General features: G+C 41.6%; 2 protein-coding genes across 5 annotated transcripts in view; one reads left to right on the top strand and one right to left on the bottom strand.

Moving 5' to 3' along the window:
* The window catches only part of RBKS (ribokinase), a 98,846-nt gene extending 91,841 nt beyond the window's left edge, over nucleotides 1-7,005 (top strand). The window contains exon 8 of one of the 2 annotated variants that reach the window (XM_086700259.1): nucleotides 6,878-7,005. In XM_086700259.1, coding sequence (XP_086556385.1) covers nucleotides 6,878-6,907 — 30 coding nt within the window. In that variant the 3' untranslated portion in view covers nucleotides 6,908-7,005. Of the gene's footprint in view, nucleotides 1-6,872 lie in introns of both variants that reach the window. The other variant, XM_086700255.1, reaches the window with a different exon arrangement.
* Nucleotides 1,745-12,726, bottom strand: MRPL33 (mitochondrial ribosomal protein L33). Of its 3 annotated transcripts, none has more exons than XM_025927300.2 (4): nucleotides 12,631-12,726; nucleotides 11,762-11,780; nucleotides 8,968-9,074; nucleotides 1,745-2,052 (listed from the first exon to the last, which is right to left on the bottom strand). In XM_025927300.2, the coding sequence occupies exons 1-4, from the start codon at nucleotides 12,650-12,652 to the stop codon at nucleotides 2,003-2,005; spliced, it is 198 nt and encodes a 65-aa protein (XP_025783085.2). In that variant the 5' UTR covers nucleotides 12,653-12,726; the 3' UTR covers nucleotides 1,745-2,002. The 3 variants fall into 3 exon arrangements, with proteins under 3 accessions (XP_025783085.2, XP_086556391.1, XP_086556390.1); XM_086700265.1 differs by lacking the exon at nucleotides 1,745-2,052 and adding an exon at nucleotides 6,000-7,447; XM_086700264.1 differs by lacking the exons at nucleotides 1,745-2,052; nucleotides 12,631-12,726 and adding exons at nucleotides 6,000-7,447; nucleotides 12,449-12,624.
* Nucleotides 12,727-12,954: the final 228 nt, after the last annotated feature.

Raw genomic sequence — 12,954 nt, 5'->3', positions numbered from 1 at the left:
GGTTAAGCGTCTGAGTCGATTTCAGCTTAGGTCATGGTCTCACAGTTTCTGAGTTCGAGCCCCCGCATCAGGCTCCGTACTGATGGTGCGGAGCCTGCATGGGATTCTCGCTCTCCCCTCTCTCTTTGCCCCTACCCCACTTGTTCTCTCTCAAAATAAACAAATAAACTTAAAAACAAAACAAAACATACTTTTAAAAAAACATAAACATGGGGGCACCTGGGTAGCTCAGTCGTTAAGCATCTGACTTCAGTTCAGGTCATGATCTCACAATTTGTGAGTTTGAGTCCCACATCAGGTGAACTCGAGCCCTGCTTGGGGTTAGCATGAGCCCGCTTCCAGTGAGTGCTGCTTCTCTCTCTCTCTCCCTCTGCCTCTCTTGGGATTCTCTCTCTCTCTCTCTCTCTCTCTCTGCCCCTTGCTCACTTGCACCCTCTCTCTCTCACAAAAAAAAACTTAAAAATGTAAACACCACCTGTGGGCCTGTGTTCAGCTCATGTGCTGAACCTGTGTTCAGCTCCTGTGTTCAGCTCACCACCTGTGTTCAGCTCATGTGCTGAATAGATAAGTCATCTGTTAAGCCAGATTTTATGTTGTTTTGGGTTTAAAAAAAAAAGGCGATTCATACATGTCACAGACCCTTTACATCTGACTTAGCTAGGATCAGGTGAAGGATTTTTCTTGTAACCCAAAATCACTACATATAGTTTCAACCTACAAATAGCCAAGATCTCACCTATTATTGCTTTGAACGAAAGTTTTAACAAAAGATGCCAGAAAATAGTTTATTGACTTTAATGCCACAAGCCACGAAGGCTCAACAACTGTCTACATCTAATTCCATTTTCAGAAAGCTACTCCTGCACGTCCTCCACAGACTGAGCCATGGTGGGGGTGGGGGGCGGTGGGGGGGGACACACCTGTTATTTTGGAATAGCATTGGCTTTGTCATGCTTGAGGCCATGGTGGGCACGCTATCATTCTCCTAGATAAATGCTTTACATGGGGTAAGATTATGAACCAGCAGAGCTCAAAATAAAAGCTGATCCTTCTCACAGTCAGAAATTTGATATATAAAGGAGAAAACTAAATAATCTCTAGAAAAGAATGCAGATTTCAACTCAGATTTCTTACTGAAAATCTGTAGGAAACAATAGCTTGAGTGAGAAAGTATATGGATCTGGGTAGGGCAGGGGTCCTTACGTGAATGTCAGGGATTATCAGTGGAACTTCCAAGCTGGTTAGCTGTGTGGTACCAAGCCCCAGAAGCCCCAGTCATAGCTCTGTGGAAATACACTCTAGCTTTTCTTATTAAAACAAATAAAAACAAATAATTTTTTTTAAAAAGGAAATCTAGGAGATAAAGGGAGTCCAAAGCATTCCTAGAAACTCCTAACTACTGTTTCAGTGACCAGAGTTTGAGAATATGGACCAATGGCATTTTTCCTAATTATATAAGCACAAAACAAAATGAAAGTTCTCATGATTCCTTTTATGTTACAAGGCTGGCCCCCTTCTTATTCCTGTTCACCCTTACCACCTCTGTTATTACACAGTTTTTTCAAGATCACTCTGGAGAATGACTCTGCCTTTCCTATGAAGTACAAAGACGAGCAGACTGGAAAGTCTTGCACAAGTTTCATTATGGAAACTTTCTTTTATATGAAACAATGCTTATTCTTTAGTAATGTAGTTGTTTTTTTTATTTCAAAGAGTGGGGGAAAACATCACTAAGAGACAATAGTACACGCTATTTTAATATTTTTTATTAAGGGCTATAAAAATATCCAGAAAGATAAATAAATGTGATGCAATGATATATGTCCTAATATGAAGAACTTTCTTTCAGTCCATTGTTTTCCTTCACAATGGCCTTCAAATCACAGGAGGCAGTGATTCCGTGCCATTTCCTCTTCTTTTATTACACGCTGCAGAATTTCTGAATCAGTATCCCGCCCTCAGTCTTCTCATTTATAAATCAAATTCATTTTCAATCCATTGTTTAGAGGGAGCGTATTTTTTTCTGTTCCACAAAGAGGACTTTTGTTTTCACTGTAAGAGAAAAATGGGTTGTAGCAGAAAACTAAAAGCATCATCATCATTTTTAAATAAAAATATGTGTCAGACCACAAGCACTCTCTTTTCTCTTATTTTACTATTCCTTTCACATGAGGATGGAGCAGATTTGCAAACTCGGTTCCTCAATCCCAGAGGCCAAAGAAACCTAGAGAAAATGGTAAGGAAATCAAGGGAAGGTTCGCCAGCCAATCAGTGGCATCTCTGGGACACCACAAGGTCATATCTCACTCAATGTGAAATATCCACATTAACAAACAAAACTAGGAGCAAAAAATGGAAAACATCCAATGTCTTCACCCAATTAATGAACACTCTTCCAGGAGAGAGACTAAGAGCTGGACTGAGGAAAAAAAAGCAGCAAGAACTGAGCAGACCAAGCAAAAGGCAGTCTGGCCAGAAGAGTAAATATACATTAAACCTTGTACTTTCCAGAGATGGTTTAATATACCCAAAAACTGATTTTCTTGTATGGTAAAAGAATGAAAATTATAACCAAAATCTCATTACTGAAAATATCAAAACAGTACAGTTCTCTGAAAGAAAGCCAACACAAAAGTACTAACTGCCCAGATGAAAGACTAGAGACTGGATGCTGGGCAGTAAGGTTTTCACTGTTCATGTAATAATGCTTTATAGTACTCCATTAACTTCCAACATATCTCTCTCCCTCTGTCTCTCGGTCTCTCACCACCTACTTATTCCTGGCCAAAAATCCAAAAGCAAACAATGCACCCAGGAAGATCCAGGAACTCAAAGGACTACAACACAACACCCCTCACTTATCCCGATCACACAGACATTTCACTACGGTTTTTCTTCTTCTTCTATAATCAATATGGATACTGTATACATGAGATTCCCAAGCTCTCTATGATTAAGAATAGGCTAGGGAGCTTAATTAAAATACGTTCCTACTTCTCACCTCCACCCCTACCCTAATTCTGGTCTAATACATCTAGAGTGAGGACTGAACATCTACATTTTTACAAAACCTCAGATGATCCTGATGGTCAGCCAGATTTAAAAACTATTAGCCAGGGGGCACCTGGGTGGCTCAGTCGGTTAAGCGTCAGTCTTCAGCTCAGGTCATGATCTCACGGTTCGTGAGTTCGAGCCCCGCATCAGACTCTGCTGACAGTTCAGAACCTGGAGCCTGCTTCAGATTCTGTGTCTCCCTCTCTCTCTGCCTCTCCCCCACTTGCACTCTCTATCGAAAATAAACAAACATTGGGGCGCCTGGGTGGCTCAGTCGGTTGGGCGGCCGACTTCGGCTCAGGTCACGATCTCGCGGTCCGTGAGTTCGAGCCCCGCGTCGGGCTCTGGGCTGATGGCTCGGAGCCTGGAGCCTGTTTCCGATTCTGTGTCTCCCTCTCTCTCTGCCCCTCCCCCGTTCATGCTCTGTCTCTCTCTGTCTCAAAAATAAATAAAACGTTAAAAAAAAATTTTTTTTTAATTTAAAAAAAAAGAAAATAAACAAACATTAAAAAATAAAAAAATAAAAAAACTATTAACCGGTCAACAGAATTTTATCTATGTTAATAAAAAAAAAACAAAATATATTATTACACTGTACAGAGGTATTTTTAATATATTCTGAATTATCTAATATTTTAAAAGTAGTAAAGTGTAGTAAAAATATCTAATATTTTAAAAATTGATGCTCCTTCAAAGTCTAAGAGGGACTACAAAGCATTATAAAATGGTAAACCACAATAGTTTCCCATCAAACAATATGATTCACTGCAGAAAATGTTTCCATGTTTTTCTACATGGAACTAAAAAAATGGCTAAAAAGAAAACCAGAACCCATCTCACTGGTAACCAATCAGGAGACTATTTAAATTACCCAGAATAGGAGTGACTAAGATCAGTAAAGCAAGGCTTTATTCATGAAAAATTTCGGATTCACTCACTGAATTCATTCTCTTACTCCAAAGAATAAATATTTCAGTCCACAGAACTGTGCTAAGCAATGTGGAGTTTATAGAAGTATGAGCAGAGCCCCTGAGTGTCCAGGAAGTAGGACCCTAAAGATCAAAGGGACTGGACCGGTAAGGGAACACCTCACGGACAGGGAAAGTTTGGTCCCCGAAAGAGCAGCCTTTGGATGAACTACAAAAGGAATACACATCTGGTACCAAGGAACAGTGGTAAGAGGTAAGAGGACAGTAGGGCTCCATAGCCTTGAATGCTAGGCTGACCCCAGTGGAAGATCCTAATTAAAAAAAAAAAAAAAAATTAGGAAGATTACTTTGGCTCCATGTACTAGAAAAAATAGGGAGCCTGGCGTCGGAAAGATTGGGTTCCAACCTTGGCTCTACCACTTATATCTGCTGGGAGTCCATGGACAAATTTCTCAAAATGTTCTGCTTTCAGTTTGCTTCCCTGTGTGGGGGATAAGTCCATCTCCCTCACAGGGTTGCTGCTAGATACACAGTTGAGCTGAAATAATACACTGCTGTCCATGATCATAAACAAAAATTAATTTTCTGTCAAAATATTTGCTGCTGAATTCATAGAAGAATGAATCTGTCAAGTTCTTTCCTTACGTCTAACCTAAATCAACTCTGCTTCAATTAAAGTCTATATTGTCTTGTTTAGTCATCCAAGGAATCAAAAATGACAAGTTTTCATTTTCTTTACGATAAGCCTTCATATATTCAACAAAGTTTAATAAGCTTATGCCTCAGCATTTGGTCCTTCCTCCTTGGAAATTAGCATCTGGTTTTATATGAAGAAAAAGAGTCTGAAAAGACAGGCTGGTTCTAGCCAGAGTATACTGTGAAATGTTCAAATAATTGGGAATTTTTCTGTTTCCTTACTGATTTCCTTTATAAAGCAGACTAACAAAACATTACCCTTAAACTAGTCATTTATTCACTGCAGTAAAATATGTTGGGAGAACTGCCAAGCTATTTGGTACCTTGGGCAATGGGGCAGGCCCCAAGGCAAACATCATCATGCTAGCCTGCAGGGCATTCAGTAGATGGGCAGAAAGCCAGGCAGTCCACTATCCCGGAACATTCTCTTCTTCAGAAAAGGACAAAGTTGTGCTGTGAAGGTTTAGACCATTCCTTATCAGAAAAGTTCTAACAGTCTTTTATGGATGTTTTCTCCTACTTTCAACTTATGATCAGAACTGTTTATTGTAGTATTCTTTCCCAATCTCAAAACTTAAAATCAATTTGACAAATAAGTTCCTAACACCTCCGTACTAAGGATGAAAATCCCAATACATTCTCATGCTGAAAATATCATAAAAGGTTATTCAACTAACATTTATTAATGTTGTGCATGTTCCTAAATATAAATTCTAAAAGAGCTAAATGCTAGAAAAACAATTACTTTCTGTAAAGTTCATCACTTTGAGCTTTTACCAGCTGATACAAAGAAATCAGGAGAAAAAAAAATCACACCAACTCTATCATATAGCTATAGTCTGAATATTTGTGTACCCCCCCCCTCAAATTCATATGTTGAAATCCTAAACCCCCAATACAATGGCATTAGGAAGCAAGGCCTCTGGTAGGTGCTTTGGTCATGAGGGTAGAGTTTTCATGACCAGGATTAATGCTTTATTAGGAGACCCCACAATACTTGCTTGCCCTTGTCCTCCATGTGAGGACAAGATGACGACACAGGCTGTGAACCAGGAAGAGGGCCTTCACCAGAAAGCAGCCATGCTGGCACCTTGAACTTAGGACTTCCCAGGCCCCAGAACTCTGAGTAATAAATTTCTGTTGTTTATAAGCCACCTAGTCTGTGGTATTTTGTTATAGCAACCCAAAAGGACTAAGAGACATACCTTACCATTGTAATAATTTTTCTACCATATGTGGTCACATCCTAGAATTCAGACTCCCAATCATCAGGTACAAACCTAGAACTCCTTTTATATTATGACAAAGAATGACCAGAAATTTTAACACTGTAAAAACGGCAGAGAATTCTATTTCCGTTAAAGAATGGAAATCATCCAATTTTAAGCTGACAACTGGGCTTCTCAAGAGTCTTTTTTATATGCTCCTCACACTGGTAAGGGCCCTTGTGGGTTTTTTTTGCAGGCGATACTATTTTTATTTTTCTTAGACATTGATGAATGAATGCAGCATAATGAATGGTACAACAGCGGTCATGAGACCTTCTGTACAAACTCTGAAGGCAGCTGTGAATGTAGCTGCTAGTCAGGATTGGCACTAATGCCTGCCCAGAAGTCATGCAATGGTAGGTAGGTTTTAGCCTCCCGTAAAACCTCCCATTCATAGGTCCCTACACAGAATAATTTAGGGCCCGGGGTTTAGAGTCAGAGAGTCTTCAGTTCAAATCTTTGTTCTGAAACGTACTTTAGCTTTGTGTCCTTGATTAAAATCCTTTGCATAAAATTCTTCATCTAGAACATGGAGATCGCCTGGAGAGTATAGGTGCTTGTGTTCATGACATCTGAAGATAGGAGACTTGTGTAGGTAAGCAAAGAAGACAGAAATTTCCATTTTGTCTGGTTATTCACAAGCACTAGTCTGTTTCCTTTCTTTCAGGGCTCATGGTCTTTTATTGCAAATATTGTCCTTTTGTTGTTGTTTCCAGTGGGAAGGGAAATTTGATTCCTATTATTCCATCTTGGCCAGAAGTGAGAGTCTTATTCTTAGTTAATGAAAAAGTTGATTATGAGGTTAAGTATCTTTCATTATATAATGGATTAATTTTGGGAAATAAGATTCTGGTACCAATTCAATCTTGATCACCAAGTGGGTGTCTTACAATTCAGCTCAATTCTGCTCTCTTTTCATGCCCAGTACAGCCACGGCTTGTGGTCCCAAGAAGCATCTGAAGCACGTAGCAGCTCCAAAGACTGGATGCTGGATAAACTGATGTGTTTGCCCCTTGTCCATCTACTGGTCCCCATAAGCTGAGAGAATATCTCTCTCTCATCATTTTCCTAAGGAACAGACTTGAGTATGCCCTCACAGCACATAAAGTAAAGATCAGTATGCAGCATTTTACCAAGATTGATGGCAAGATCCCAACTGATAACAACCTACCCTGCTGGTTTTATGGATGACATCAACATTGACAAGACTGGGGAGAATTTCTGTCTGATCTGTGACACCAAGAGCTGCTTTGCTGTTCATAATATTGCACCTGAGGAGGCCAAGTATCAGTTGTGCAAAGTGAAAAAGATCTTTGTGGGAACAAAAGGAATCCCTCACCTGGTCACCCATTACGCTTGCATCATCTGCTATGCTGATCCCCTCATCAAGGTGAAGGACACCATTCAGACTGATGGTGGAGACTGGAAAGGTTACTGCTTTCATCAAGTTTGGCACTGGTAATCTGTGAGTGGTGACCAGGGATGCCAACCTGGGAAGAATTGGTATAATCACCAACAGAGAGAGAGAGACACCCTGGTTCTTTTGATGTAGCTGACGTGAAAGATGCCAATGCAAGAGCTTTGCCACTTGGCTCTCCAACATCTTTGTTATTGGCAAAGGCAACAAACCGTGGCTTTCTCTCCCCCTTGGAAAGGGTGTCTGCCTCACCATTGCTGAAGAGAGAAACAAGAGACTGGTGGCCAGAGCAGTGGATAAAATGGTCTGTAGGTGATATGATTGGAAGTCTTTATACTTAATTAAAGATAATACAGCATGATTAAAAAAAGAAGGAAAATTCTGACATGATCTACCAGTTATTAGTAACTCAGGAACAGTCAGATGGAAGTGACGCATAGGTGTGGGCAAGGGGCGCACAGGTCACTCTCCCATAGTCAATACGTGTTCACCAACCCAGAAGCTCCAGTACAGTTCTTACTAAGAAACATTTATAAAGAGGCTGTTCAGAATCAAGGGCACAAAAATTAAGCAAATGGCCTGGAGTTTTAAAATAAATCATTGGTGGGGCGCCTGGGTGGCGCAGTTGGTTAAGCATCCGACTTCAGCCAGGTCACGATCTCGCGGTCCGTGAGTTCGGGCCCCGCGTCGGGCTCTGGGCTGATGGCTCAGAGCCTGGAGCCTGTTTCCAATTCTGTGTCTCCCTCTCTCTCTGCCCCTCCCCCGTTCATGCTCTGTCTCTCTCTGTCCCAAAAATAAATAAATGTTAAAAAAAAAAAAAAATTTTTAAAATAAATCATTGGTTTGCTAGTTTACTTCACATAACTCTGCTCACAAAACCCAAAAACAAAACTGGGCTTCTACCAATAGCAATCAGCTGCTGTCTTTTGTAAGCAGGCAATCTTGCCTTGGAAACACTTGTCTCTTCTAGACAAATACTTCTACCTACCGAGACTATTTAAAGTTACCATTTATTATGGCATTTTAGCAGAGAGTACAAATGACATTTCTTAACTTCCTCCATCAATATATAGATACCATACTCCTTTAATTCAAATCGGGACCTAACTGCCTGCCACTGTTAAATGATCCCAGGAGAATATTCCCTCCCCTTCTGAAGACACTCTTTTCTTTCCGTTTCCAGAACAGTATCACCTATTCTGTTTACATAGCTGGTTTCTTTACCAGATCTATCCTATTCAAGAATAAGACAAAGGTGGAATCTGCCTCTCCCCAACTTTATCGTGTATCTCAGCATCCTGCTTGTGTCTCTCAAAGAACTCAGCAGAACGTCATTTTTTTTTCTTTTTTTTTTCTCTCCCTTCCAAAACAGACTGTATGTACCAAGAGTGCAGGGACTGGGCCTGAAGGTGTCCTGGTGTATCCCACCACTTGGGATAGTAAGTGGCACCATAGTAAACACTCAACATATACTTGCTGACTGAATGCTACAGTGTCAGAGGGGCCACAAAAATGGCCAAAAGACGTTCAGCATCAGTCTGGAAAGGGCAACAGGCCTTGAAAGCATCTGAATTTACTGTGGAGTAATTTATCTGAATCTTACCAATTGGATCATAATGTAAGAGAGTCAGTTTCTCCCGTAGTCGGCTTCTCTTAGTGTTGAAGGAGTAACCTGTCCCAGCTTGGCTTAGCATTTTCACCAGAATGGTTCTAAGATTTAAAAATAAGCTATTATAAGCTGAGGAAATAAACTAAAATCAGTCGTGGGAGGACGACACCTTTTGAGAACTCTGTAGTGTTAGCTGTGGGATATCAACCCAAAAAGGTTCAGTTCTAAGACAGCCTACATTTTCCATAAATCACAATTTCAATGGTTCTGATTTCCAAGGTCTGTTCTATTATAGAATACCTTGGCAATCAACTAACCAAGCAACAAGAACAATCAAACCACGTTGTGGAACAGACTCAGACACTCACCTCTTAGAAGGAGAAGTCAGGAAGGGGTGGGGGGGGAATACAAAAGTGCTGGTAACTCTAGCTGGCTAGTCAAGAAATCATAAAGCTGGCTATCACAAAAGAGCCCTATCTTCCAGGATGTGTGTAATTGGAGTAAAATTAGACAGGGACAAAATAAAAGGATGGTAACTTTTACACTATTAACATGCAAAATCTTGTTCTCCCTCATATTGTGTTTAAGTTATAGTCATCCAAAGCATAAAGTTCATGTTTTGCCTCACTAGACCTTCTAATCCCTTGTACTGTTACTTGTTTGTGTGTCTGGCTTCCCTATGTAGACCATGCTATCTTATTTCTTAACTATTCCAAAGAGAATCTGTAGCATCTATAATACATTACACATCGGGCGCCTGGGTGGCTCAGTCGGTTAAGTGTCCGACTTTGGCTCAGGTCATGATCTCATGGTTCGTGGATTCAAGCCCCGTGTCGGGCTCTGTGCTGACAGCTCAGAACCTGGAGCCTGCTTCTGATTCTGTGTCTCCCTCTCTCTCTGCCCCTCCCCTGCTCACACTCTGTCTCTCCCTGTCTCTCAAAAATAAATAAATGTAAAAAAAAAAGTAAAATGAAAAAAAAATACAGTACACATCTTTGCATCCCTTTCAATGTCTAGCACAGTGCCTCACACATAAAAGGTACACAATATTTGTTAATTAAGAAAGGCCATGGGGGGGCGCCTGGGTGGCGCAGTCGGTTAAGCGTCCAACTTCAGCCAGGTCACGATCTCGCGGTCCGTGAGTTCGAGCCCCGCATCAGGCTCTGGGCTGATGGCTCAGAGCCTGGAGCCTGTTTCCGATTCTGTGTCTCCCTCTCTCTCTGCCCCTCCCCTGTTCATGCTCTGTCTCTCTCTGTCCCAAAAATAAATAAACATTGAAAAAAAAAAAAAAAAAGAAAGGCCATAGGGGCACCTGGGTGGCTCAGTCGGTTGAGCGTCCGACTTCAGCTCAGGTCATGATCTCACAGTTCATGAGTTCGAGCCCCAAGTCGGGCTCTGTGCCAACAACTCAGAGCCTGGAACCTGCTTCAGATTCTGTGTCTCCCTTGCTCTGCCCCTCCCCCACTCACGCTCTTTCTCAAAAATAAACATAAAAAAAAAAGAAAGACAATAATTAGTCCTTCATTCAAAAAGATTTAACAAATACCTATTAAGCGCTTACTCTGTGGAAAGCACTGTGGGAAATGCAAAGCTCTATAAGGCTGCAACTGCCCCTTCCAGGAACCAACAGTATAGTATGGAAGGTGAGTGGTGAACACAAAGTCTATAAGGTAAGACATATTTGGCAGATGTCATAAGAAGGATACAAAGAACGTGAGAGGCAGGGTTTCTAAAGAAACCAGAGGCACTGGAGATTCCTACATAATTTAGACGTGGGAATTCTTTTTTTTTTTTTTTTTTAAATTTTTTTTTTCAACGTTTATTTATTTTTGGGACAGAGAGAGACAGAGCATGAACGGGGGAGGGGCAGAGAAAGAGGGAGACACAGAATGGGAAACAGGCTCCAGGCTCTGAGCCATCAGCCCAGAGCCTGATGCGGGGCTCGAACTCACGGACCGTGAGATCGTGACCTGGCTGAAGTCGGACGCTTAACCGACTGCGCCACCCAGGCGCCCTAGACGTGGGAATTCTAACATAAATAAACTGGATTGTGGGAAAAGCTGTATGAATAAAAGCTATTTGGTAGAAAGCACTAACTTATATGTTTTCCATTAACTTTAATCCAAAAACCTAGTTTTAAGATTTGTGATATGTCTTGGGTTGTAAGTAAAGCCTGCTTTAGAATTTTCCTTTTTTTTTTTTTTTTCTGGAAAATAATTCTCCTATTTTTAACACAGAAAATCTTACTGCAGTTATTGTCTACAAATTTTATTTTGAGATGCCAGTTTGGTATTTATAGTCTCTCTGGTACAGCATGGAATCTTTAATCTTTGCTATTTTTGAAATGCTTATTCTATGAATGCAAAGGATCACACAACTCATCAAAACTGACTCTGTAGTTCAATCAAATCACAGCTTGTTCAGCTAGATTCCTGTAGTGGCCTCCAAACAAATGGCCCTTCGACCTGACTTTGAAGAAACAGAAATATGGTAGTATTCCAAAGAGAGCATGGGAACCCTGATGGTTTGTTCAGGAACAAGGGAGCAAGAGCTCCTTTAATTATCTGAATGGCTCACTTAAGTAGATCAGTTGGGCAGGGGGAAAAATATTTTCTGAAAGCGTTCATAGACCCAAAACGATTCACCAAGTAATCCTCAAATCAACTTTCAGAAAATTGAAACCAAATGCTTAGTTTAATTAATATAAGGATGTATTGGCAGGGGCTGGAAAAACAAATCTAACATAAACAAGTTAAAAAAAAAAAAAAGAAAGAAAAACCTTACTTACTTTGACTTGCTCTTGGCAACTTTTTCGCAGAGAGGAAAGGTTGAAAGAGAAAAGAAAATATCAATTTATTATCTTTCTTATGCAAAGTTCATATGTCTGTAATAAATAATGTAAGTTATAGAAGTATGCCATGGGTTGTCACTCAAGTAACTACTCCCTAGCTTGTAGGGATCTCGCTAAGATTCTGGAAAGAAGACAAAGATCCAATGAAACCAACACAATTCTGGATGTAATGCTTTGCACAATCCCTTTTCAGTGGGGCTGGTTACTTTTCAAATCGCTCTAAGATCTGCTCCACATGTTCCTCTTCTAGGTGCAAATATTTGCACTGGAACAAGCCTCTGGTTTGACAAGTTAACCCATGCAAATTTCAGCAACCACATGAGGTGGAGGAGGGAAACTAAATCTCATCGAACAGTTGGCCTGGTGCAGAATTGGGAAGCCAGAACACTTCTTTCCCAGCCCAGCTGTATTGACCTAGTCACTGCCTCTCTCAAGCCATTTCCTCGTCTTCAGAGTTTGAAACGAGTGGAATAAAAATTCTGAGGGTTTTTTTCCCCCCCAGTTCGGACGTGCAGAGATTCTGCTGACACGTCCCTACGAAGGACAGGGAAAGCACCCCACTCCTGCTGACCAGACACGACCGTCCCTGCGACCGCAAAGGGATGAAGAACTAGCACTAGAGACCTCCAAGCCCCACGGAGGAGTGCCGCGGAGCATGCCGGACGCTGTAGTCCTGAAGGCCTGGCAAGTCGCAGCGGCAGGTTCCCGACCGGCGCGCGCCCTCAAACCCGCACCGTCCCGAAGCCTGCCTGTCACGGCCTCCCGCCCTTGCCGCAGTCCCTGCCGCCTCCTCCATTCCCACTTACAGGTGACCGCGGACAGGAACATGGCGACAACTCCCCCAACAGTCTCCGAAATCGGCCCAAAAGCACTCAACAAGCAACTTCTTCCGGGGCACAGGCCTGTTCCGGAAGAGAACGTGATGATTTGCTCCAGGCCACGCCCCACGCCGCCCCCCACCCCTCCCAAATAAACCTCCAGACCCGACGCTGTCTCTTGCTTGTGTTCAATATGAGCTAGTTGTTTTATCTTTGTAGTGGTGGAGGCTGAACTCCCTTTCTCTACTAGAGAGGGAGTTTAAAAGCGCTCAGGGTTCGCGCTCCAACCCTTGCCTCTTACTTCCGGGGCAG

Source organism: Puma concolor, chromosome A3 (assembly GCF_028749965.1).
Source record: "Puma concolor isolate L17-30 chromosome A3, mPumCon1.1.hap2, whole genome shotgun sequence".
In the NCBI taxonomy this organism is placed as follows: domain Eukaryota; kingdom Metazoa; phylum Chordata; class Mammalia; order Carnivora; family Felidae; genus Puma; species Puma concolor.
The sequence above is the reverse complement of the archived record's forward strand: the minus strand, read 5'-3'. Positions and strand labels throughout refer to the sequence as shown.